At 36.6% G+C, this 27,191-nt stretch overlaps 1 protein-coding gene across 1 annotated transcript in view; it reads right to left on the bottom strand.

Moving 5' to 3' along the window:
- Nucleotides 1-27,191, bottom strand: part of ABCD3 (ATP binding cassette subfamily D member 3) — a 98,111-nt gene that overhangs the window by 9,787 nt on the left and 61,133 nt on the right. Inside the window, exons 7-20 of the mRNA XM_017879792.1 lie at nt 26,408-26,531; nt 23,835-23,891; nt 21,599-21,741; nt 18,966-19,035; nt 15,889-15,958; nt 15,709-15,806; nt 15,519-15,610; nt 13,664-13,755; nt 13,505-13,577; nt 12,233-12,296; nt 4,942-5,019; nt 4,771-4,836; nt 4,586-4,675; nt 4,005-4,124 (exon numbers count right to left, since the gene is read on the bottom strand). Coding sequence (XP_017735281.1) covers nt 4,005-4,124; nt 4,586-4,675; nt 4,771-4,836; nt 4,942-5,019; nt 12,233-12,296; nt 13,505-13,577; nt 13,664-13,755; nt 15,519-15,610; nt 15,709-15,806; nt 15,889-15,958; nt 18,966-19,035; nt 21,599-21,741; nt 23,835-23,891; nt 26,408-26,531 — 1,237 coding nt within the window. The remainder of the gene's footprint in view (nt 1-4,004; nt 4,125-4,585; nt 4,676-4,770; nt 4,837-4,941; nt 5,020-12,232; nt 12,297-13,504; nt 13,578-13,663; nt 13,756-15,518; nt 15,611-15,708; nt 15,807-15,888; nt 15,959-18,965; nt 19,036-21,598; nt 21,742-23,834; nt 23,892-26,407; nt 26,532-27,191) is intronic.

Here is a 27,191-nt window from a genome sequence, read left to right as displayed (position 1 = left end):
GTCTTGGGTCACCCATAAAATACACTAACACTAACGATATCTGATGAGCTTAAAAAAAAATCACGGCTGGGTGCAGAGGCTCATGAGGTCAGGAGATCGAGACCATCCTGACTAACACAGTGAAACCCCGTCTCTACTAAAAATACAAAAAATACAAAAAAATTAGCCGGGCGTGGTGGCAGGCACCTGTAGTCCCAGTTACTCGGGAGGCTGAGGTAGGAGAATGGCATGAACCCGGGAGGTGGAGCTTGCAGTGAGCCGAGATCGCGCCACTGCATTCCAGCCTGGGCGACAGAGACAGACTCAGTCTCGAAAAAAATAAAAAAATTCACGCCCACAAAAAAATCTCGTTATATTTTAAGAAAGTTTATGAATTTGTGTTAGCTTGCATTCAAAGCTGTTCTAAGCTGCATGCGTCCGTGAGCTGCAGGTTGGACAAGCTCGTTGTAAAGTAAATAAGCATATGCACACTGGAGCCATACTGCTTGCCTAAGCCTGACAAAGCCCCCACCATCAGCTTTAACATTTACTAGCTATCTTTGCTTGGCCAGTTACTAAACTGCACAGAAGTTCAATTTCCTCTGTAAAATGGGGCATTTCGGCCAGGCGCAGTGGCTCACACGTGAAATCCCAGCACGTTGGGAGGTCGAGGCAGGCGGATCATTTGCGGTTAGGAGCTTGAGACCAGCCTGGCCAACATGGTGAAACCCTGTCTCTACTTAAAAAAGTACAAAAAACTAGCCGGGCGAGGTGGCGGGCGCCTGTAGTCCCAGCTACTCGGGAGGCTGAGGCAGGAGAATGGCGTGAACCCGGAAGACGGAGCTTGCAGTGAGCTGAGATCCGGACACCGCACTCCAGCCTGGGCGACAGAGCAAGACTCCGTCTAAAAAAAAAAAAAATTAGCCAGATGTGGTGGTGCGTGCCTGTAATCCCAGCTACTTGGGAGGCTGAGGCAGGAGAATCTCTTGAACCTGGGAGGCGGAGGTTATCGTGAGCTGAGATCGTGCCACTGCACTCCAGCCTGGGTGACAGAATGAGACTCTGTCTTAAAGAAAAAAAACAAAAACAAAAACAGGAGGGGTGGCATTCCCAGTTCTTACCTCACAGGACTGCTGTGAGGATGAAATGAGATCACCTGTGTAAGGTGCCTGACATACTGTCTGTCATCTATTCAGCACTCAATAAAAATTAGCTGTTATTGAACTGAAATAACAGCCTATCTTCTTTGAGAAGTAGAAGGCAAGTTATTCTGCCAAGTGTGGTGGGTTAAGTAATGGGGTAGAAAACCCAAAATTGGTAGTTTAAAAATGATTGTCATGAAAAATGAGAGAAGGATAAAAAGAAGTAAAATGATGCTAAGCCATGCTGTGAGCCCATCTGATGGTTTTAGCTGTGCTCAGAAGAGTGGTTAGAGAAGTGCCACCGCAAAGAGCTGCCAAGGCAAAGAACTGGGTTGGGATTTAGGTAATAGGATGACACAAAAAGTGGGAAAGGAAGTTAAGGGGAACGGATGAACTGTTCATCCCTTAAGAAATATATCTTATCTCCTATAGGCCATGCCCTGGATTATGAAGCCTGTACTGGACAGTAAAGGAGGCAGAGACAGAAAAGCACTGATCAGTTGTAAGAAAAGGGATCTCTCAATAATCTAGAGATCTCAGGGAATTTGAGAAAGGGGCATAGTTGCTTATTTAAGGTTAAAAAAAAATTTACAAAAATGGATTTAAAAAAACAGTAAAAATTTTGTAACAGTGGTATCTCTGGTAAAGGGGTTTGGCCCAATTTATACTTAAATAAATATTCCACTTTTCCATCATATATACTTTTTCATAATTCAAAATAAGAAAACTCATTACTAAATAGAAGAGCAAGAAAAAATGGAGTGGAAAAGATAACTTTTGGTCAGAAACACAAGATATCCCAAATTGTGATATTAGCTGCAACAACCCTGGCTGACTCACTGTTCTAAGTGGCTAGGCCTATTAGGTCTGTTCTTCCTAAAAATTATAATACCTATTTCCCCCCCCAACTTTCTACTTTGGTCATTTTCAATCCTACCAAAAAACTGAAAGGACAGTAAAATGAACACACATATACAGTCTTGACCTAATTTCACCAACGTTAATATTTGTAGCGTTAGCCTTCTCCTTTCCCCACTCTGAAACAAAACAACATGCTCCCTTTCGCACATCACATTCAATTCTCCAGACATTGGCTTACACAGAACACACCCTGCCAATGGCTTGGCCATGCTCCAATTATATATGCAGCGGTGTCACAGGTGAGCTTTCCCCATTTCCCAAACACCTGTGCTGGATCATCTGTTTTTTGTTTTTTTTTTTTTTTTTTTCCCTTTTGAGACGGAGTCTTGCTGTGTTGCCCAGGCTAGACTGCAGTGGCATGATCTTGGCTCACTGCAACCTATGTCTCCTGGGTTGAAGCGATTCTCCTGCCTCAGCCCCCCACTGCTCTGGGCACGCCTTTGAATTCCTAACCTTCAAATAAAAATTATCCCCTCTGTATTTTTATACCACACACACAGAGTTCCTTGGTTTAAGTACATTCATTACTCATTCTCAGTTTCCATCGTGTTCATTTCTGAACCATATGCTTCCATTTTCTCTAAAGACATAGCACAGAAATTTAAAGTTGTTTTGCAGTTCTTGATTTGCAGTTATTTCTACAGTCATCTTCTAAATTGACTCTAGAAATGCCTAATCATTTCAAATTTTCACTCCTTCAGCCTAATTTCCATTTTGAATATAGCTATTATCTCTCCCATTTATGATTCATTCTTCACACTAGATTCATCTCACGTTACAGCACTAGCCAGGCAAGTCACACTATTAAGTTAATACTAACCTCATGTAGAGTGAGTATGCTTTTGGGAAAAATAACCTGCAAAATCAGGGACTTGGCGGTAACAAAAAGGTGGAATATAACCTGAATATAATGGGTCAGAAATTCTGCCATAAGTCAATTTCTTTCGCTTTCTTTCCTTAGCTATAGTTTTCTCTAATCTCCATGAGGCTAATACTCTGCAGGGGGAGAGGAGAATCTCTTGCTTGGATCTATTCAAACTATGGAACAGATAGTTGAAAAAATGACTCTTCATGAAGTTGCCCCTCTTGACAAGGTACCCAAACTACCGTTCTTTTTAATTTTTTTTTAATTTATTTATTTTTAGAGAGAGGATCTCCCTCTATTGCCCAGCCTGGAGTGCCATGGTGTGTGATTACAGCCCACTGCAGCCTCAAACTCCTGGGCTCAAGCAATCTTTCCACATCCCAGTAGCTAGGACTATAGGCATGTGCCACTACACCCAGATAATTTTAAAACTTTTTGTAGAGAAAGGGTCTTGCTATGTTGCCCAGGCTGGTCTCATTCTTCTGTGTAGTGTTTAGTGCATATTTTTGGTTTGGGACAAGTTTAGTCATCATAACAATTAAAGTAGTTTCTTTCAAATGCTTGTTTATATTAGGAAAACTTAAAAATTCTAAGTAACTTTAAGTAGTGGATACCGAACCTTGAAACAAAAACATACATATAGTAGAGGAAAAGGGCAAGAACAGAATAAAGATAAAATCTGAATGGATCATTTCTAATACCTTCAGCTATTTCAGAAAGAAAAGTCTGAGTGAGACAAAAGAGATGTCTACAGGGAAGAGACATGAGAAGAAATTTCATAACCCAGCCAGGATTACCTTACATTCCAGGACTAATGAGTTACAGAGTTTCTCTGAACTTTTAGAAAAATGGATTACTGGTATATAGTTGGATGTGCAGCTTTTCCTTTCATAGGTACTGGCAGGATATTTATGAATTTTTCAGAATTCCAAATTTACATGCAAGTTAAAGATTTTCAAGCACTTTTATGATAATTGAAACTAATCCATACTGAAACATCTGCTGAATTAAAAAAGTAAGATGAAACTTTGTATCCTGATTAATCAAAATGCTGGAACCAGGTGCATTCTTGTGCAATTTCTTCAGAGTATACTTACTGCCATTCTTTGCTTTTCTCCACCACTGAGTACATCCATCCAATCCTGAACACTGTCCCAGCCTCCTTCACGTTCAAGGATATGACCCAACTGGACGTTGTCTAAGTATTCCTTCAGTACCTTTCAGCAAAATGATTAAAGGGAAATCAAACTCAATATAAGCCAACATTCTTAATCTTGGTTTATTTTTTAAACTGGAATCACTATAATTCTATTGTCTGTACCACTTAAAAGATACATTTCAAAAAAGAATGTGGCACAAGGTAGCGCTGAACCGTTCAGCTCCTATCTACACTAAACTTGACAAAATACATCTAGTAGCTTAAAGAGAATAACACTATTGTACATAATAAAAGGATGATGGCAATGAGAAAATAAACAATAGTGCAAAGGTTAAGATTAACCTCTTTTTAAGCCAAGGGATTATCATCTTACCTCAGCTTAGAAAATCATAATTAATGGCTTTGGAAGGCATTACAGATTAAGATAAACTACCTGGCATTTAAAATATTTAATTGATTAAAATAAACAATCTGAAATGGAGTATTTTCAGTGGATCTAGGATATAAACATTCCCTTACTAAGTCAGATATTCCCTTCCTTTTCTGATCTTCTCGTCCATCTGGATATATCACTTGGTCTCGAAGTGTTCCAAGGGTCATGTAAGGTCTCTGACAGTAGTAGAGCAAAAGTCATTAGAAGCAACATTAAAAAATAAATTAACAAAAGGATCTTTAAATCAAAGATAACTCAAGCTAGGTCTTACTTGAGGAACATAAAATAACTTTCCTCTCTCGGGTTTAGTTAGACGTCCTCCAAAAAGAGGCCATAACTATTAAAAAAGGAGAGAAGGGAGAAGAACAATTGTAAAATTTACAAAGTGGTAGACAGTGTGGCAAAATAAGACTGCAAAATTTTGAGCCCAACTTGTACTTACTTCACCAAGAACACGGAAAAGAGAACTTTTTCCGCAGCCATTAGGACCACAAATTAGAACATTAGCCCCAGATTGAACCTGGAAAAAAAAAAAAAAAATCAGTCGGTGAAGTAATTAAATCAAATTAACATATACTCAATGAGTGTTTCCTTAGACTCAAGTATTAATAGCTCCTGGCTAATTATAAGCCTTCTATTTGTCTGTAAATGTAGCATTAGGTACAGCAGTAAAGAGGTATTGTAAAGGGACCTTTTACTTTGTTTACTTCCAATTCTTACCATTACTTTTTTTTTTTCACTTAAAAAATTATTATTGCTGAGTACGGTGGCTCACAGGAGGATCACTTGAAACCGGGAGTTTGAGACTAAACTGGGAAATAAAGTGAGACCCTCATCTCCACAAAAAATAAAAATAAAAAATTAGGCAGGTGTGGTGGTGCACACCTGTAGTCCCAGCTACTCGGGAGGCTAAGGTGGGAGGATTGCTTGAGTCCAGCAGTTCAAGGATGCAGTGAGCTATGATGTCACCTAGGCTGACAGAACAAGACCACATCTATATACATGTATGTATAAATAAATACATAAATTGACTGATAGATATCATCAACTTAAGATAGAAGAACTAAAGTTTAAAAAACTGAGAATTCTTGAAAACAATAAATACATGTGTATACACAGTCTCTTTTAAAAAAATGAAAACGTACTCTATGGACTGTTCTACAACTTGCTTTTATTATTTAACAATATATCACAGACATTCTTCCAGGTCAGTATATTCAGATTCCCCTATTCCTTTCCTTTAATGCCTCAAGCATCTTCCTATGGGGGAACCCGCCCCTGATAATTCAACGTTATTTCACGTAGGTTCTTTTCTATTTCCCTAAGTGTTGGCCGGTCTGAGAAATAAAGGGAAAGAGTACAAAAGAGAGAAATTTTAAAGCTGGGTATCCGGGGCAGACATCCCAAGTCGGCAGGTTCCATGATGCCCCCCAAGCCACAAAACCAGCAAGTTTTTACTAGTGATTTTCAAAAGGGGAGGGAGTGTATGAACAGGGTGTGGCTCACAGAGATCACAGACTTCACAAGGTAATAAAGCATCACAAGGCAAATGGAGGCAGGGCGAGATCACAGGAGCTGGGCAAAATTAAAACTGCTAATGAAGTTTCAGCCAGAATTGTCCTTGATAACATCTTATCAGGAGACAGGGTTTGAGAGCAGACAACCGGTCTGACCAAAATTTATTAGGCGGGAACTTCCTCATCCTAATAAGCCTGGGAGCGTTACGGGAGACCAGGGCTTATTTCATCCCTTATCTACAACTGTAAAAGACAGACATTCCCAGAGCGGCCATTTCAGAGACCTCCCCCTAGGAATGCATTCTCTTTCTCAGGGCTGTTTCTTGCTGAGAAAAAGAATTCAGCAATATTTCTCCTACTCGCTTTTGAAAGAAGAGAAATACGGCTTTGTTCCACCCGGCTCTCAGGCAGCCTGACCTAATGGTTATCTCCCTTGCTCCCTGAACATCGCTGTTATCCTGTTCTTTTTTCAAGGTGCCCAGATTTCATATTGTTTAAACAATTAGTGCAGTTAATGCAATCATCACAGGGTCCTATGGCGACATACATTCTCAGTTTACAAAGATGATGGGGTTAAGAGATTAAAGACAGGTATAGGAAATCACAAGAGTATTGATTGGGGAAGTGATAAATGTCCATGAAATCTTCACAATTTATGTTCAGAGACTGCAGTAAAGACAGGCATTAAGAAATTATAAAAGTATTAATTTGGGGAACTAATAAATGTCCATGAAATCTTCACAATTTATGTTCTTCTGCCATGGCTTCAGCCGATCCCTCCGTTCGAGGTCCCTGACTTCCCACAACATCTTCCATAGTAAGGATATAGTATAACTTATTTAAACACTCCCCTTTGGTTAAATATTTAGGTCATCTGCATTGTTTTGCTCCTCTAGATAATATTGCAATGAGTGTACAAGTCAGCAAGTAAACTTATGCAATAGTAAGTAATGTTTCTGTAGATTCCATTCTTAGAAATTATAACTGTTTTATCAAAATATATGTACACTATAAATATTTACAAGTGGCACTAAATTATTCTGCAACAACATAAATGAGAAAATGTAAAGAGTAGTTAAGTTCTAGGCTTATGATCTTATAAGTATCTGTTCAACTCTGTAAAGAATCAGAAAATCTTAGTTATAATTCTAGCTTACAACATTAAACACCAATGCAGCACAATAGGAAAGAAAATATCAGAGAGATATATGAATTACCCTAGCTGGTAACCTGCCTTTAACAAATCTGTTAAATTGGTGAGCCTTCTGTTCCCATTATTTAATTCAATGAATATTTATTGAATGCTCTCTGTCAGGCTCTGTTCTAGGCAAGTAGGCCACATTAGTGACCAAAAGAGACAAAAAACAAAAAACCAAAAACCTCTACCTTTACTGGTTTACATTCTAGTGGCAAGAGACATAAAGAATACACATAATATACAAGTTAAATAGTGTATGAAAAAATAAGTAGTTTGGAGGAAAAAACAGATAAAGGGAACTTGGAAGCGGGTGAGAGAAGTTGCATTTTTAAGGTGGTCAGAGTAGACTTTATTGAAAATGACAACTGAGTAAAACTTTGAAAGAAGGGGTAAATTAGGATTTAACTAAAAGAAGACTGTTCTAGCCCCCACCTTTACCCATAAAAAGCTGGCACAGCCTGGCCAACATGGTAAAACCCTGTCCCTACCAAAAGTACAAAAATTAGTCGGATGCAGTGGCATGTGCCTGTAATCCCAGCTACTAAGGAGGCTGAGGCACGAAAACTGCTTGAACTTGGGAGGCAGAGGTTGCAGCGAGCCAAGATCGTGCCACTGTGCTCCAGCCTGGGTGACAGAGCAAGGCTCCATCTCAAAACAAAACAAAACAAACAAAATGCTGGTACAAAGGCACTGAAGCAGGAATGTAGCTGTCCTATTCAAAAAAAAGAAAAAAGAAAAAACAAAGCAGAAACAAGACTGATTTTACTGAGGAACGAACAGGAAAGAATAATAGTAGGAAATGAGATCGGAGAGGTATCAGGTAGGGGTAGGGTAGTGGCAAGCATTGAAAGGACATTGGCTTTTACTGTGACAAAACACAGAGCCATCAGCATTGTTCACAACAGCCAAAAGGTGGAAGCAAGGAAGCAACCCAAGAGGATGGATGGATAAACAAAATGTGCCCCCCACCCCCCGCCACACACACACACACACAATGAAATGGCATTCAACCTTTAAAATGAATGAAACTCTGACACATGCTGCAATATAGATGAACTTTGAGAACATTATGCTAAATGAAATAAACCAGCCACAAAAGGACAAATGCTGTATGACTTCACTTATATGCGATCCCTAGAGTAGTCAAATTCATAGAGACAGAAAGAATGAGAGGTTAACAGGGGTTAGGGAGGGGAAGGAAGGAGAGTTATTGTTTAATGAGTACACAGTTTCTATTTGGGATGATGGAAAAGTTCTGGAAATGGGTAGTGGTGGTGGCTGCATAACACTGCAAATGCACTTACTGCCACTGCATCACACACTTAGAAATGGCTAAAAGCCAAATTTTATGTTTATTTTACATTTTAAAACTTCTTAAAGAAAAAAGAATGAAGCAGCCTGACACATAGTTGATCTAAAAGAAAATAACAGTTTACACACATCATTGTTAAAGAGTTGTTCTAAGTGACTTTTCCAAATGAATAAACATTTTTTCTGATAATTAAAGAATCATTTTGATAGACTTTTAAAATAACATAATTTCCTTATATAAAATTGAATATACTGAATGTTCCTCATAAATTAAGGTTATCATATAAAATAATCATACTCTACCGTAACAGCGATGCCCTTAGAAGGTCCTAAAGCTCACTGAGCTGGTAATTAAATGGTCCCCTGCTACTATGCTTTATTTCAGTAATGTTGGCCATATATACATTCTCCCCTCCCAACTGCTCTTTGTGGCTTACAGTGGTATCAATATTCCTGCCTCCAATAATACCCTTCCACATTAGTTGTTGCAATATGCCAGGAAACCCCAAAAACAGATTTGTAATGATGTATACAAATAACAACCAGACTTACTGAAATCCTGAGTTATTCTTTTATGTTCAAAATCAAGCCTGGCTAGCCTACTCAGCATTCACTTTTCTTTATTCCATGGCTTTTGGCGGTGTTAAACAAAACTTCCAATTACGATGTCAGCCATGATAAGCCAGGGATAATTTGTCTGTATTACAAGTTTATTAAGTACATATTTTTTGTGGGGTTAAATTAAGACTAAAAGCCAACAGTAACATTTACTGAAAATTATGTTCTTGACAGCATTGTATTATTGAGACTCTCAGAATGCTTTACTGGATCAACCAATGCTTTGAACCACCATATTTTACCAATAAAATATACCCCAAATAATAGTCCTTGATAAATCCTACCTTCTATAAATTTATAACAAATCAAAATTCTACACATAAATTTAAGTAAAAGAAAATTATACAAAAATATGGTGTTTATGAAGACTGATTAGTTTCTTTAAACACTGTAAGTATGCCTTACTGAAAAGGTAAAAATCTTAGTAAGTTACAAAGTACTTGTTTTTTGGAGACAGGGTCTCAGTCTGTAGCTCCGACTGGAGTACAGTGGTGCGATCTCTGCTCACTGTGCAACCTCTGCCTCCCTGGCACAAGCGATCCTCCCACCTCAGTCGCCTGCGTAACCAGGACCAAAGGTGTGCACCACCACACCTGGCTATTTTTTTTTTTTGTATTTTTCACAGAGACGGGGTTTTGCCAGGTTGCCCAGGCTGGTCTCAAACTCCTGAGTTCAAGCAATCCGCCCATCTCAGACAAAGTACTATTTTAATCCCCACAGGGTAACCTGCAAGCTGTTACCTCTTAGGTTCTCTCCAGTCTACATACCTCCCAGAATAATATCTAGACAGATAAATATGGCTGTACTGGGGAATTTCTAATGGAAAATGGTATAAAATCTCTTATTCCAAAGAAGTGTTTATTATTTGGTTACAAATGTAACCCAAAAGGCAAATGAATCATAAAGCAGAAAACATTTATTTGAGAGGTCAAGTCTCAGTTTTATTATGCCTCTTTCCAAGAGAAAGTAATCTTTATTTTCAAGTAAGCCAGATGAGTAGAAAATAATTAGAGGTTGCAAAGAACTGAAGAATATTTGTTGACTATAGAAAGACTATGCTAAGAAAAACAATAAAAAGACATAATGAATGTGAGAAACCCAAGTCTACTTTAGAATACTTTAAGTCAGAAAGAGGTAAGAATTCGTAACAGTGAACCAAAAAGACAGGAGTCAGAGAAACAGTTCCCAGGGGAGGAGAAAACAAGAATCACAGGATAGACACCAGGAAGTATGGAGCATGGTTATGAAGTAAAACACTCCAACAAGTAAGGACATAAGTGAGGACTTGAGCCTTTCCAAATGAAATCCAAAAAAACCGAAAAAATTAAGGACATTTTAAGACTATAAAATGAAATTATAGAAATGACAGAAGTCTATTAAAGCCAAACATAAGGGTTTTAAAAGAAAAGACTTTGAACTAAAAAAGAAAGTGACAGCTTTAGTGTAACATCATGACAAAAGATTATTATGGACCATAATCATGATCCATCTATTCTGTGTATCCCAACGCCCTTTCTCATTGTGCTTCAGTCATGTGTGTCCCTATATTGTTGGTATATTTTATCTCTGCATAAAGACAGAAGTGAGGGTAAGTAGGAGAAAGGGCCAAGAGGCATCCTTCAACAAAGTCTCACGTCCTTTTTATCCTTGGACAGTGGCAATAAAGGGGCTACTGGAAATCAAGCCTGGCTACCTACTTTGCCAAAGGAACATTCAAGTGACTGAAGTACCCAGAGCTACGTGAGAAAACACTTCTGCGATATGTGGAGCCAGTCGATATTTACCAAATACATTTACATTTTCTGTACTTCATCTTGTATTTCCTGGCTTTGGAATAAATATGATAATAATAGACTACTCGTTGTTGAATAAGTTCAAAGTACTTTGCATAAGTAACAATTTTCATTTTTATAATTCATTGAAAAGAAAGTAGACATGTGCTTAATACAAATTACTAAGAGCAGAAAACTGAACACTTACTTAAGACTGTAACAAATTAAAAACAAGTCCAATAATCATACTCTTTATTTTATAAACTATCAGACAATATTCCTTCAAAGACAGCAGTAGGAAAAAAATCCCCACATAAAACACAAACTACAGACGGCCATGCACATAAGCATGTGGAGAGGAATTCCAGAGCTGTGCCGTCCAATACCACAGCCACTACTCACATGTGGCTATTTAATTTTAAATCATATTAATTAAATTAAAATTTAAATTCAGTTTTGCAGCTGTACTAGTCACATTTTACATGCTCAATATCTACATGTGGCTATTTTACTGGACAGTGAAAGTATAGAGGATTTCCATCATCGCAGAAAGTTCTACGGGAAAGTGTTGTTCTAGAGAAATGGTGTCTAGAATGGGGAAGAGAGCCTATGTGATAGGAATTTGTTACTAATTATGAAGATTTCTGGATCTGAACCATTCATAAAGCCACAACATAGAGAAAACCTAAATAGTAACCCTTACATCTGCGAGTCTTACAAAATCATACAAAAACATTCAACTTTTGTCTTTTCTTTTTAATTTGGTCTGCCATATCCCATTTCAGTAGCACAGTAGATTGAATCAACATCAGTATTTACTTGGCATGGGATTTTACTTGTTTTAGGTGAGTGTCTATTTGTAGCGCTACTGTGCGGCTCTTCCCCTGTTTTCATCAGTAATAAAACAGTCTGTATTTTGTTTTTATAGGTACAAATCATCCTGTACAGTCACAAAATACTAACCACACCATAAGTTTCTTTTAATGTAAAGAGACTAAAATTATATTTGTGTTTAAATATTCATTTTACACTGGAGGCTCCAATTTACTGTATTTTCTATGGCTTTCTTGACATAAACTTCATTTGCAAAAAGTTTTTTGGTGGTAGTATTTGAAATTTTGAAGTCCTGTCAATTAAGAAAAATAGATTTCTAAGTGTTTCAAAAACTTACTTTTTAAAGCAATTTGTGGATTCAGAGGACTAAGTCGAGCCTTAAAGTTTAATTTAAATATTCAGGCTAAACTTTTTTCAGTTCACATTTTAAAGCATGGATTTAAGCTTAGCTTCTCCGTCTCAAAAAAAAAAAAAAAAACTTACTTCAAAATTAAGGTCACGGATCAAAACATCTCCATTTGGCGTTGCTAAAGGAACATGATCAAACCTATAGAGGAAATTCAAAAAAAGAGAACTACTTTAAAGTATATAAGGAACTAATACAACTCAATACCAAAAATACAAATAACCTGATTTAAAAATGGGCAAAGGGCTTAAACACTTCTTAAAAGAAAAAATTCAGATGGCCAACAGGCATACGAAAAGGTGCTCAACATCTCTAGTCATCAGGAAAATGCAAATCAAAACCACAATGAGATGTCACCTCTCACCTGTTAGGATGACTATTATCAAAGAGACAAATGGTAAGTGTTGGCAAAGATATGCAGAAAGAAAACCTTGTATGTTGTTGGTGGGACTACAAATAGCATAGTTATTATGGAAAACGGTATGGATGTTCCTCAAAAAATTAAAAGTAAGACTACTGTATGACCTAGCATTCCCACTTCTGGGTACATTTCCAAAGGAAGTAAAATCAGTATCTCAAAGAGAATCTTCCTCCCATGTCCACTCCAGCATTACTCACAACAGTCCGTACATGGAAACTACCTAAATGTCCTTCAACTGATGAGAGGATAAAGAAAATATAGTGTATATAGTGTGTATATATTCACAAACACACAAAATACACACAATAGAATATTACTCCACCTTTAAAAAAGAAGGAAACTGGGCCATTTTCAACATAGACGGATCTGGAGGACATTACGTTAGGCAAAATAAGCAAGACACAAAAAGAGAAACACTATATGATCTTACTTGTATGTGGAATCTAAAAGAGTCAAACTCATAGAAGTAGAGAGTAGGATGGTGGTTGCCAGGGGGGTAGGGAGAGAGGAAATGGGGGTTATATTGGGCAAACAGCAAAACATTTCAGTGATGCCAGACGAATAAATTCTGTAGATACACTGTACAGGGACAATAGTAGAAAATACTACATTGTATACCTGAAATTTGCTAAGACACATCTAGATTAAATTCTCACCAAGCACACACAAAAATGGTAACTATGTAGAGGTGATAGGTAAATTAATTAGCCTAAACGTAATCATTTCACAACGTACACAGATATCAAAGCATCAAGTTGTATACTTTAAATATTAATATACGCAATTTTTATGTCAATGATACCTCAAAGCTGTTTTTCAAAAAAGCAGAAATAATTTTAAACACTAAGCAATTGTAAGCTGAAAAAGAAAGACTACTATGAAGTTGAACAAACATTTATGGTGCTAAAGAACCTTTTTCTGTACGTACTTTATAATGTTATCTGCAATAATGATTTCTCCAGCACCAGGTATCAAGGGAATGACTTGTACTCCTTCAATACCTTAAATGGAAAATAGGTATTAAAGCATCACATTATGTCAGCAAACACTTAAAATTGTGACCTTAAACCGTGACACTCATATTTACCCTTTTCCTGTTGTGAGACCATTGTGCGCTCATATTTGCCATGATTTAAATCCTTCAGTACTTGCATTAATTCTGTAATCCGAGCAGTAAAACTAAAATTTTAGAAAAGGAAACCATAATCAAAACTCCAGACTACTGTCACATCTTTTATTTTGCACAAACTTAAGTTCCTAAAATTATAATTTAGTATAAATGAAGTAACCTAACAGTCTCATCAACATGAAGTATCAATGATAGCATGCATGCTTTATTATGTTTCACTAGGAGAGCAGGAATATAGAGATGAAGAAAGAGGTTTCCATAGGATCCCCAACTCAACAGATACTTCATTAATAGCCAAGTCAGGACAGTTATTTGCTGAGAATTTTCAGGAGGTTTCTCTTGTATACTACAAAAGGACCGCTACACTAGTATATTCCTTAGACCCAGGAAGTACGGACTCTGAGCTCTTGCTGAAGTGACCTATAAAGCCATGTATAAAGTTGGTCTTTCTATCCAAGGAAGGCATTCATTAAATGTATGCTGAATGCATGCTGCCTCCCTGCAAATGGAAGAATCTGAAAGATTCCCTCTTTCTTACTCTCAAGAGGGGAAAGATGAAGAGTTCTTATTATTAGATAGAAATCACTGTGGCAGTAGAGAAAATCAAAACTAACAACGAGAGGTTGGAGATAACAAAAATGACCATGATCGCCAAAGAGAAAGTATTCTGCATCGAAGAAGAAAACAGGATTTTTCTCTGAATAACAAGCAGAAACCTTCTAAAGCAAACTTTGGGAGGTGATGAATGCTTATGGTCTTGATAGTTTCACAGGTGTATAACTTATCCCCATGTTCATCAAACTGTATACATTAAATACGAACAGTTTCTTATATGTCAATCATACCTAAACAAAGTGGAGAAAAGAGAAAGAAAGGAAGGCAGGGAGAGGGAGGGAAGGAAGAGAAAGACACACACACCTACAGAGAAAGAGAAAGAAAGAAAGAGAGAGAGAGAGAGAGAGAGAGAGAGAGAGAAAGGAAACACCCTTAAGGAACAGAAAAGAACCTTATATACCATGAACTATTAAGCCATAAGAAAAGTTAACAAGTAGGAAGAATGTTAGTATTCTCATGAAAGAGACTCTACTCATAGTAGTTAACAACTTCTATATTGCCATGAAGACCTTAACTGCCACAGGAGCTAAGAAGGAGGAAAAAGAGAAATACGAAGATGGATCACAGGCCTAGGAAAGCTATTACGTCATCAAACTTCTTCAGGTGACCTAAAATTTATGGTGTTTTTAATACCATACCATGCCCTTTATATTGGAGATTGAAATACTGAAATATTAATATTTAATTACATTCTATGGTCTAAAGATAATTTTACTACTAGATAATATGACTACATTCACAAGCACACCTACAGATACAAGTTAACGTCTCATTTTTTTTCCCATTAAAGTCAACTTCATTTCTATTCATCGGTTTTTGCTAGGTTGCCGGTATCAAAGATCTACGAAAAAACAGTATGGTAGAGGACAAGAAAATTTAAATGAGAAAATTCTATTCATTAACGTAGTTTTCTGTGAATTAAGACTGCCATGATTCAATATTTCCCAACTTAGCAAATACCAGTGTCCATGAAGCAAACAACTTGACAGCCTCTAATCTACTGTAATGTGCAAACCAGTTGTCTTAAAGAAACATGAAAAGTTCACCATCAGAAAAATTTTCCTTAATTTTCTATCAAAACCACCTTCCTGGGGTAGGAAATGTTGCTCCCTTATCTTAACCTCAGCTGGTACAATCATTCAGAATACCATATTTTTAAAAATTATTTTTTGCAACTGCTCATTATTACTAATCTTACCCAGCCAATCTAGTCATTTCACGCCCAGCCAAAACGATTCGACCCAGAGCTTGAGACATTCGCAAAAGCATTCTTCCACTTTGGTAGTAATCCTTAAATAGAAATAAATATTAGTTTTTACTTATAGTTCTAGGACTAAAAATCTGGCTTTATTTTTACAGTTACAGTTTCATTGTTATCATCACTTTACCTCTAGAAGTTCCGAATGTGTACTCTTGAGATGTCGAGGATGAGACAAATCTAAGAAAGGGCGACTGACAACTAGGTAACCAACCACAGTGGCAAGGTCTGAAACCAAACAGGTAAGATTTAAAACAGTAACAGTATTTCACCTTTTCCATAAATCTCATCTCTTTCAAAATATACTTACATTTGGCAATAATGTTATCAATGAAGCCCATTGAAAAACGAAACAAAATGAAATTATGTAGGTGCTCCACCTGGCAGAAAACAAAAACAAAAAAACATATTTTTTTCTATGTATAAAAAATTGAATCTACTATGAGGATAAAACAAACTGCATCGTTCATTTATTCAACAAATACTTACTGAATGCCCGTGATTTCTGTTCATACTGTACATCACACCACTGAGCACAATGCTTATCACAGAGTGGGTGCCAAACAAACACTTCATGAAATCATTTTTATGCAAACAGCATGGAAATTACATAAACAATTTTAACAACGCTGTTTCTCTTGCATGAAAAAGAACAATGCTATTGTAGTCACCATGCTTTTGGATACATATATCCCAAAAGAGAACAACAACGAAAGCAAAAAGAACAGAGAGATATTAACTAGTTTGAGTGAAACACTAGCTGTCCAGATTGGCACTCAATGCTTTGCTTTCAGTGGAGACACATGGTCTGTGCTTTATCTAAGAATTGTATTACACCCAGTCTGAACTGAGTGTTAATGTAAATCAGTGCCACACAGCCTCAGTTTTAGCTTTAACATAAGCATGCATTGCCTCAAAACTACAAATCTAAAACTGCTTTTTATTCTGGAGTTGTAACATTCTCAAACTGTCCATCTACCAGATTATTCAAGGTCCTGCATGATCTGGCACTGAGCTCTATTTTTAAGGTCATATGCTCCTACTTTGCTCCTCCTCACCAAGCTCTAGAAATAATGGTTTCTCAAACACGTACCTTTTTAAGGCTTTCTTCTTGCTCTTCCCACTGCCAGGAATACATTCTTCTAAGATATTTACATTTTGTGACTCCTTCACTTTCATGTGGATTTCTGACTAAATGTCACCTCTTCAAGAAAGACCTTGGCCATTCCAGCTAAAGTAGCTGGGCAATAGCCCCCTTCATATCTATACCTTTATCCTGCTTCACTTTTGGCCACAGAATTCATTACTACCTTAAATTATACAGAACATCTAGTTGTTTATTTACTGTCTCCTCCACTAAAATGTGGCTTCCTGAGTACAGGGTAGCTTGTTAACAACTTGGTATCTTCTGCAACTAGACAATGTCTGGAACATTTATTCAATGGCTACCACATGTCAGACACTGTGCTCAAGCTGGAGATACAATGAATAGAACACAGAATGTCCCTGAATTCATGGAGTTTACATTCTAATGAAAGAGGATAGCTAGTAAACAATTAGAGACTGTAATACAGTCATCCCTTGGTATCCAAAGGGGATTGGTTCCAGGACCTTTCCGGATACCAAAATCCATGGATGCTCAAGTCCCTAAGGAAAAACGGCATAGTATTTGCATATACCTGAGCGTGACATCCCATACACTTTACTTATTTATTTTTTGAGACAGTCTCACTCTGTCGCCAAGGCTGGAGTGCAGTGGTGCCATCTTGGCTCACTGCACCCTTCGCCTCCTGGGTTCAAGTGATTCTCCTGCCTCAGCCTCCCGAGTAGCGGGGATTACAGGCGCCCACCACAACACCTGGCTAATTTTTGTATTTTTAGCAGAGATGGGGTTTTGTCATGTTGGTCAGGCTGGTCTCGAACACCTGACCTCAAGTGATCTGTCTGCCTCAGCCTCCCAAAGTGCTAGGACTACAGGAGTGAGCCACCATGCCTGGCTCATCCCAAACACTTTAAGTCATCTCTAAATTACTTACAATACTTAATACAATGTAAACAGCTGTTATACTAATGCCTGTATTGTTCAGAGAATAATGACAAGAAAAAATATGTGTATGTAAGTACAGACACAATTTCTTTTTCTGAATATTTTCAATCTGCAGGATTTGGAACCCAGCAGATGCAGCGAGGTTATATATAGCGCTACGCATATAAGTATATAACCTAGGCTATCTAGCTCTTAAGGAAAGGATGATTAAAAGCAGGAAGAAACTGTTGGAGCTATTTTCTCAAAATACGGCTGGCTGATCAGAGAGGACAAAGCTTCAATAAGGTGTTAACATTTGGGCTGAAAATCTAAAGGATGAGAATATGCAAGCCACGTGGAGAGCAAGCTGGTGAACTGCAGGCCCCTGAAAAATTACCTTAAATGTATTCTACCAGTGAGCACTCTAAAAGTTCTGCCATGTTAAATACTGACGAGGCAAAAATCCAATTTCTGAAATAATTTAAAATGACAATTTATTTAACCTCTTTAACTCATCTAAAATATACACTTAATTTCACAAACTTCAGACTTCCACTAAAATGTAAGCTCCTTAAAGGCAAGATTTTATCCATCATGTCCACCACCATCATCCTTAGCACCTGGAATAAACACAGGCAACTAGATGGCATTCAATATCTTTTGAATAAATAATGGAATAAAAGTACTTGAATTCAAATTTTCCAAGTGGCAATCAAAAAATGAAGTACAGTTTTCACAAGAAACAATGCTTTAGTTCTTCAAAACAAAAAGCCAGCAAACTCCAACCCATAGTCCCAATCTAGCCTGCTACTTGTTTCTGTAAGTAAAGTTTTATTAGAACATAGCCACACTCATTTATGTATTATATATAGCTACTCTTGAGTAGCGGAGCTGAATAGTTGCAACAGACTGTGTGGTATGAAAAGCCTAAAATATACACATACTATCTTGCCCTTTATGGAAAAAGTTTGCTGACCCCTGCTTTACATAATAATCTTCATTTTATTTTCATGAATGCTACAGGAACAAATTCTTTCTGTGGGAATCACTAAATTTATCACTAAATAAGGCTCCTAAGCAACCTCTGTAAAAATACACTTAATATTATTTTAATAAATCTATGTATGCAATTTTATAAATGGGCACTTGAATATATTGATATGATAGTTTTAATCTTGCATTTTTTATTAAAAATGCAGTATAAAATCCTTTATAGCTATTTTTCAAAATATCTTTAAGATACGTATACATACGTGTGTGTGTATGTGTGTGTGTGGGTGTGGGTGTACGGTCAGAGGCAAAAAAACACACACAAAAAAACCGTTTCCATAAACACATGAACTTCAAGTGTGTTTCCTTACCAGTTTTCGGAAGACTGAGTGGACTGTCTGTTTTTCTCTTTTATTCCCATTGTAAAAGGCAATTTCTTCACTATTAAAGAAAATAATTTAGCAATTAATTTTAATGTTACCTATACTTGAAAAATAATTGAAATACAGTATATGATGGCTGAATGTTTGTATTTAAATGGACATTTTGTGACTAAGAGCTTATCTGGTGCATCTCAAACCACAGTCTCTACTTGAGATTCTGTTCCTAGCTCAGCTGATCGGAGCACAGGAATACACCCCTGACTGAATCATACGCTGGACTGCAACCTATGCCATAGGTATCCTGGCTGCAAAAGACACACTGCACTAATTCTCAGAAATTCTAAATTAGAGAAAGAAGTTGCTGTGATATACAGAAAGGCAGGGCTGGGACCGACACTGCAGACTTCAAGTTAAAGTATAGGCCCAAACAAAAAGGAGATGAAAAAGCAACAGCTAGAAAAGATGGATAGTGATGCCTTGACATACAGCCTTGTAAAGACAGAAAAGCAGGCTAAGTCCTGCCAGCTTCAAAGTGCCAGCTCCCAGGAGGAAACCCTGGAGCCCCATCATATCCTCAAAACAATTCCACTTTTCCTGAGCAACTGTGCATGGGTTCACAAGGGCCACAGGGATCATGACTAGAAAAAAAGGGTATTTTATAGATGAAGAAAAGTTCAGTGTAGTTAAGTAAATTTGAAAGGTTGCAGAGCCAGCAGCTCAGGGAGTTGAAATCATAACTCCTATCTGACCCTAACATTTATAGTCTTTCTATTACACAGGCAAGATGTAAGCTTTCCCAGCAAAGTACCTCTTATGGCAGAGGTAAATATTCATAGAGAAGTCTAGAAGGCAAGGTTGAAGTATTTCTTTAAAGTCTCTTTTTTCTCCTAAACAATTTATGTTTTATATTTCTATTTTGAAATGGACCTGCGTTTTTCATAAAAACAAGATACCACCTACCTCAACCTCTTCAAGTAAAATTAATTTCCCATAAAATATGACACATCTGTCACGTGTTTCATGGCTTCCCTGACAAAATGACACAGAGCCTCAGAGTATAAGCAGCCTACAGTTCTATACCTCTAATTACTTTTTTAAAAAACTTCCTTCTACCTCCTCTCTACACCTAAGCCTATGGAAGAAGATGAGGTGAGGATTCTCCTCCTGAACTGAGTCATTTTAGCCTTAACAAAAAATCTGAAAGGATAAAACATCCTGGAATATTCATGGCTGCCCATCCAACATCTATTCTCTTCACTGTCCTTCTTCCTAAAATAAACCCAACTTTCTTAAAGTTATCTATTATTTTCCGTGTACCCTAAAGCTTTAGGAATGCCTCAACCCCATTTATAGGGTCCCAACTGGTCTAAGCCAATCACTTTGCTGTGATTGCTTTAGGCATGGTCAAGTGATAATTCCAGCCAATAAGATAAGAGGGAAAGTCAGCTGTGGGGCTCTTGGGAAAGGTTTCTTTGCTCTCATAAAGATACACCAGGCGAGATGGCCCCTTTTTGTTTCTGGAGCTTTCTGGAGGGGAGAGGAGCTAGTGAAATCTGTAACTGCTATCGCCATCTTGTGGTCACAAGAAGAATTAGCCCGAGGAATGGGGCAGCATACAAAACAGGGCACAGACAAGAGACACCAGAGAGCCAGAGCCCTGATAATGCCATGCCTGGAACTGCCCTGTCTTAAGCGTTCTCATGTGAAGTAGTGAGTGTTCTTATTACTGGAGCCATGAGTCATGCTTTCTGTTTCTTTCAGTAAAAGGCATCTTTCATTTACTTGGCAAATCACCTCTTAACTCTATTCCACTGCCTCCCTAGAGCAAAAAACCCTATTTAAAACTTGTACTATTTTAGCAATCCAAGGAAATAAAGGAAGAGGGAACTGTCATTTGTAAATGCCTATAGAGTAGAATATTAAATATATATTAAAACCCTCAAAATGACTTAACATTGACAGATCAATATATGAGAACATTTATTAAGCATTTGCTCCATATAGAAAACTGAGCTGGAAGCTTTATATATATTATCAAATTTAATCCTCATTGCAACCCTATATTATCTACCTATTATAAACAAAAGTGAAACTATGAATAATTTGCTAAAATCAAATACATGCAATTGATAAGTGGAAGAAGTAGATTTTGAAACTAGTATGGCTAGCTCCAAAGTCCACACTTTCTCTTCTTATCTTACATTTAAAAAACTCTAGAAAATAGGTAGAGACACAAGCAGTGCCAGTGAATCACTGAGCATTATGAAAAGTCAAAATAAAAATATTTGTGGAAAAACTGAGACAAAATTTTCTTGGAACAGGTATTGTAAGTTGAAATTTTAATTGTAAACTGATTATGTCTAAAGTATAATTAACAGAAAATTCATCAACAGAAGGTATGAACATGTGAATCAAGAATGCTACATAGTTAATAAGAAAAAGAGTTCAAAATATTCATCATCACTACTTTATAAAACTAGTCTCTTTCATAATGTATATTTTCAATACAATATGCACATTATTACAGTAACAGTGTTACTAGACATTTTGGAGTCAATTTAAATGACATCAATATCCATGGAAATGAATTTTTAGTAAGGCTTTAATGCATTTGTCTTTACCTGTTTGTGATGAGCCGAGAATTAACATATCTATATTCTCCTTCATATTTTTGCTCAGTTACTGTCATCCTACCAATGGGTCTTCTAAGTCGAGTTAGGAATAGCCCAGAAACAACCAAGTAGGCCATCATGCTTGCCGGGCCCTATTATTATCGGGAGAGAAAGATACAGAAAGTCCTGGGATATAATAATAAATTCACTTAGATACAAACGTACAATTTTTATAATTAACCTCAATGACTGAAAGAAACTGCTCTACTGGGTAATTGTTTCCCCTTGTTTTTTTTCTGAAAAAGTACACAGTAGCCTCTAGAATTTTACCACTCATGAGCTTTTCCTCTCACCACTGTAGCTTATCCCTCAGCTCTCCATTTTGCTCACCTAAAAACTCCTCATTGCAGTTCTCACTTTTCCTGTTATCTAACACTCTTCTGTTTGAACTCTTCTTGATAATCTCTTAAGATTCCACAATAATTCTTAGACCTCTTTTTCTTGCCTTCTTTTTTAATATTAATATTCCCTCAAATTCCTTCCTCAGTTCTCTTCTCATCTCAAATCTATACCCCTGGTCCTATAACTCTTATGAACCCAAGAAATAAGTACTACACATCCTTACCTTAACACTGTGCAGATGCCTCAAGTTCAGCTCCCCCTGAACGAGCTCTGTCTTTCCCTGCTTGTACATCTTGCGTCCAGCTGCTGTACTATGTATTAATAATTTTGTAGGTGACCTCATCACTCATTGACCATCCCAAGAGAAAAGCTTCAAGTATACATTTCCAAGTTCATCATAGGCACTTCTCTCATTCCCCTATATACACTATACTCAGCCATACTAAAATAAATGTTTCCTGAACTGTTTCCATTCAGTGAGATTGTTCTTATGGTTAGCAAGCATGATATAATCTAATGGATGTCTACTTACCTCCCCAAAGCAGCTCAGATATCACCTCCAGTTCTTCCTGGCACTAAATACTTTATTGAAACTTCTATTACTAAACTTTATCATGCTGCATTATAATTGTTTGACTATCTACCTGTTTTACCACATTGTAATTCCTCTTCAGCAGGAACTGTCTTATTTTTTTATTCCTACTATCTAGCATAATATATGTGCTAGTATGTATTCAAGATTTTTAAAAAAATTAAATCTGATCAATTCAAGGCATTTCAACAACTACTACAAATGTGGACCAAAAAGATAACTAAAACAGTTTCTGCCTTTAAGAAACGCAGAATCAGATAACAGGTAGACATGGAGACATATTTAAGTATCACAAAAATGTAGCTAAGTACCATAAAAATATGACTGCAAGGAGACAAGAAGGATTTGGCCTATTCACTTGCTTACAGTAAAACAAAACATAAGAATGATAAAACCTGGATCACACGATAGCAAAGAATTAGGAAGATAAACAGAAAAATTCAAAAAACAAAACAAAGCAAAACCAAAACCCTGCTTTCCCGGTGTTTTGGAAAGCAACAAAAACCAGTACGGAAATAATTTATTAATCAACTGAAATGCATTTATACACACACACATATATAAAACAACCATATTATTATATGGTTGTGTTATAAATATATAACAATAACATTACATATTAAATGACTAAAGTTACATTTCAATAAGATATCTCAAAGAAAACTTAAAAGTGATTCTTGCCATCACAAACATCAGACTTGGATAATAAGGCTCATGGGATAGCCAACCATTTACATTATAAAATATTCTTGGAACTGTTATACCCACTCTAAATGTATCGTTACTTTAACATTAGAATTTCATATTAATATGGACGTCTCCATATCTCTTTTTAGACATTACTTTGAAACAATAAGTGTAAGTATATTCATGGTTTAAATACTTCTGTTTTATTATTTTTTTTTAAAGAAGCAGGTCTCGCTTTTTGTCCAGGCTTGTCTCGAACTCCTGGATTCAAGCGATCCTCCCATCTCAGCCTCCCAAAGTGCTGGGATTACAGGCGTGAGCCACTACCCCTGGCCAATATATTTGTCTGGTTTTAATGCCACAAAATTGAAAATTAAAAGAAAATTAGTACTTCTAAAATCTCAAGTAAAGTATTATTTTATAACTGGACTTCGTTAGGTAAATCATGTGAAAATACATTCTTTGAGATATACAAAAATTCTTACAGGCCATCAAGCTATTCACAGTATGTGTTTCAAATATTGTATTATATCAATTTAAAAGGTGAAATAAAAGAAGACTCACCTGAGCTCCAATTGCACTCGTTAACTTAAAGATATACAAAACTATGTCTAAAAATGGCTGTAAAATAAATATTAGAATACACAAATTAAAACTAAAGCACTAGAATGATAGCTAATACAAAATGTTAACTACAAAATGTTATTAAACATTTAATACACAATTATCCACATGCAGAGTTCCCACTATGTATAATGTACTGTGATAGTAAGTAGATCAAAGAATATGTGAAAGATAACAGTTTTCCTCTCAAGAAACTTAAAATGGGAACAGCTTACACAATGTCTACTGACCATCAAGTAGGAAAAACATTTATCACTTTCCATCAAAGATACCTCTACTGTGATAATTAACCCCCAGTAACTCAGTAATGTGTCAATATAATGTAAAGATACTAAATAAAATGACCTGAGATGTAACCCCAAATCTGCTACCAGCTTGTTTCTACATATCTTCACCTGTAAAGTGAGAAGCTTTTCCTGCTCCAATACTGTTTGACTCTATTACATTATCACTTCTATGGCAAAATAATCAAGTAAGTAATTGAATCTAATTTTGAAATATAAAACTCAAGTCTTTAGAACCAAAATAATACACTAATGTACTGCTCTTCACACACAGAGACAACTCAACTAATGCACCGTCAGTTGCATTAGTTAGAAATGTTTTTCAAGAAACCCAAATTGTGTTCATTCACTTTAAGTCAACAGCCACTGCTCGTGCCTCCACTTTTTTTTTTAAGACAGGGTCTGGCTCTGTCACCTAGCCTGAAGATCTTGGCTCACTGCAGCCTCTGGAGTAGCTGGGAGTAAAGGCGCACGTTACCATGTCTGGCTAATTTTTGAATTTTTTGTAGATGAGGTTTCGCCATGTTGCCCAGGATAGTCTTGAACTCCTGAGCTCAAGCAATCTGCCCACCCCGGCCTCCCAAAGTATTGTGATTACACGGATGAGCCACTGTGCCGGGCCAACAGCCAGCACTTTCTAATCCACATTATTAGGACAGATGGCTTGTTTCAACATTCAACGTCTACCTTTCCCTTTCCTTTTTTTTTTTTTTTTTTGCCTTATAAATTATCAAGAAGCTAGAGATACTTATAAAATTCAAAATTGTTAAAACTTATAACAAAATAATGACTCATAATTTAAGTTGGAGGTCAATTCGATGTTTAAAACATCTAATTTACACACTGGTGCACAGCCCCACTACAATTAATTAATTTAATATTCTTCTCTATTCCAGATGTGACAAAACCTGAGAGTTGCTCAAGTACCAAGATTTAAAGAATACATAATAATGTCTATAAAATTATATGGAAAGTTGTATATATACACCCCCCATTCCCGCCATGCATGCATACACACACATACACACACACACACACAGAGAGAGAGAGAGAGAGAGAGAGAGAGAGAGAGAGAGAGAAAGAGAGAGAGAGAACAAACTTTCAAATGTTGTAATGGGAACAGAAGAGAAAGCTGAATTACTGAACTATTTGTAGTTGTCAGAGTTCCTGAGTTTGGGATCAGTTAGCAAAGGCTTCCGGAGAGCTAAATAAATAACAAAGTTGGGCTGGAAGTGAAAAGCACTGGGCCTGGGCATGAGGAGAGCAGCTCTTGTGGATATATCTCTCTAAGAATTGCCTTCCCTCCATCAACCTGGTTGAAGCTAGGACATTCCTATTCTTACAATGTGACCCAGTCCTTTTCATAGTTTTGGTTTTCTTTTGTCTCAAAATTGTGTATCTAGGTCAACTGTGACCAGAGGCAAAGATACTATCATTGGTCCAGTATGAGACAAGCTCCTACCCAACACCAAGGGAAATCACATGAGTTAGAGTGGGAACTGAAGCATCTCAGATGAAGAAGGGAGGGGATGCTGGGCAGACTATTTTATAGGTGCCTACTACATACCACAGTCAACGCAAGAGGTAATGGCAAAGGAGAGGGTTTAATAAGAAGACTACAATGAAAGCTGTAAGGGTGGTGAGATAACATGACTAAGACAAGAACTGGAGAAATCAGTGACAAGAAGGAAAACTGGTTAAGGCCTATCAGAGTCAGGAGCTTTGGCAATATTCTGAGGAGAATGGGAAAAACAGTAATTAGAAAACTGAAATATACTTGCATCTTGTGAAATGTTTTGACTACTACTTACTAATGATCTATTAGAATTAAAGATACTGAAGCAGAGAAATGGGCAGAAAGGAAGTCCTAGTCTAGTGTTCTAAGTGTGGAATTAGAAACGTAAATTGACAGTCAATCTCTAACAATGGCCGACACATGCAGGTCAAAAGATAAGAATTCAAATTTCTGCTGTTTTAATGGAATCAACCTGCAAAATTCTTAGAAAATCCTTATAAGACACTAAATTATCAGTTCTTTGCCAAAGTACCTCACAAAAATAATAGAAAAAATTAAAATAATTAAAACTATTACAACTCTAATTTTCTTACAAAAGCATTAAATATTTACATGCTGCTGTTCTGTCCATAAAATCAATTCTATATAAATTTGCTTAGATTCAAAATTCAACGAATTAAACAAATAATCTTTTAAAAAGTAGAGAAACTTACCTTACTAAGATTTGAATACAGATCGACTACACTGTTACAAAATTTTTCTACATCTTGTGTAAGCAGCTGGTCTGGATTAGCTATTCTGTTGTCCAGATTTCCCATTTTATAATATGTGAAAGATCTAAAATAGCATGAAGAAAAGTAATTTTAAAACAAGTGACTTTAAAGATAAAATGACAACCAAAAAAATCACATTACACTGCCTAGCTCAAATACATAGAAACAAAAAAGTTTGGAGTCAGAAGAGATCCTATCAATTGCCCTGATTTTAGAGAGGAGGACACAAGTCCAGAAAATGATGACTTGTCAATTAATGGAAAAGCCAGTACTAGATTTCAAATAACTGAGAGGTTGTTCCCAATATGCTTCTGTACCTAAGAGTGGTTTTCTTAGAAAACATACAATAAATAAGAAAAACCGCTATATTGATCAGCTTCACAAATAGTACTCTTCTATTTAAATATTTTTAATATAAAAATAGGTTATCACTTACTGAAGATACTCCTCATAGAGGTATTTAGTGAGCCTTACTCGGAAGCACAGTTTAAGCTCATTTAACCCATACTTCAAGAAGTTATTAACCAGAGAGATCTAAAACAAACAAACAAATATTATTGGTTTTGCTTTTCATTTCTGCTTACTAAACTATAAATTATTTCTCCATTATTTCCTGTGTTCCAAATCCTATAATTTTTATAGCTGAATCCAAATTATATAATTCAGTTCTGTTTTACTTTACTGCATTTAGCTAAATCAAATGTACCTGGTTTGAATTATTCTA

This window comes from Rhinopithecus bieti, unplaced genomic scaffold (assembly GCF_001698545.2).
Source record: "Rhinopithecus bieti isolate Rb0 unplaced genomic scaffold, ASM169854v2 scaffold_11919, whole genome shotgun sequence".
NCBI lineage: Eukaryota > Metazoa > Chordata > Mammalia > Primates > Cercopithecidae > Rhinopithecus > Rhinopithecus bieti.
The sequence above is the reverse complement of the archived record's forward strand: the minus strand, read 5'-3'. Positions and strand labels throughout refer to the sequence as shown.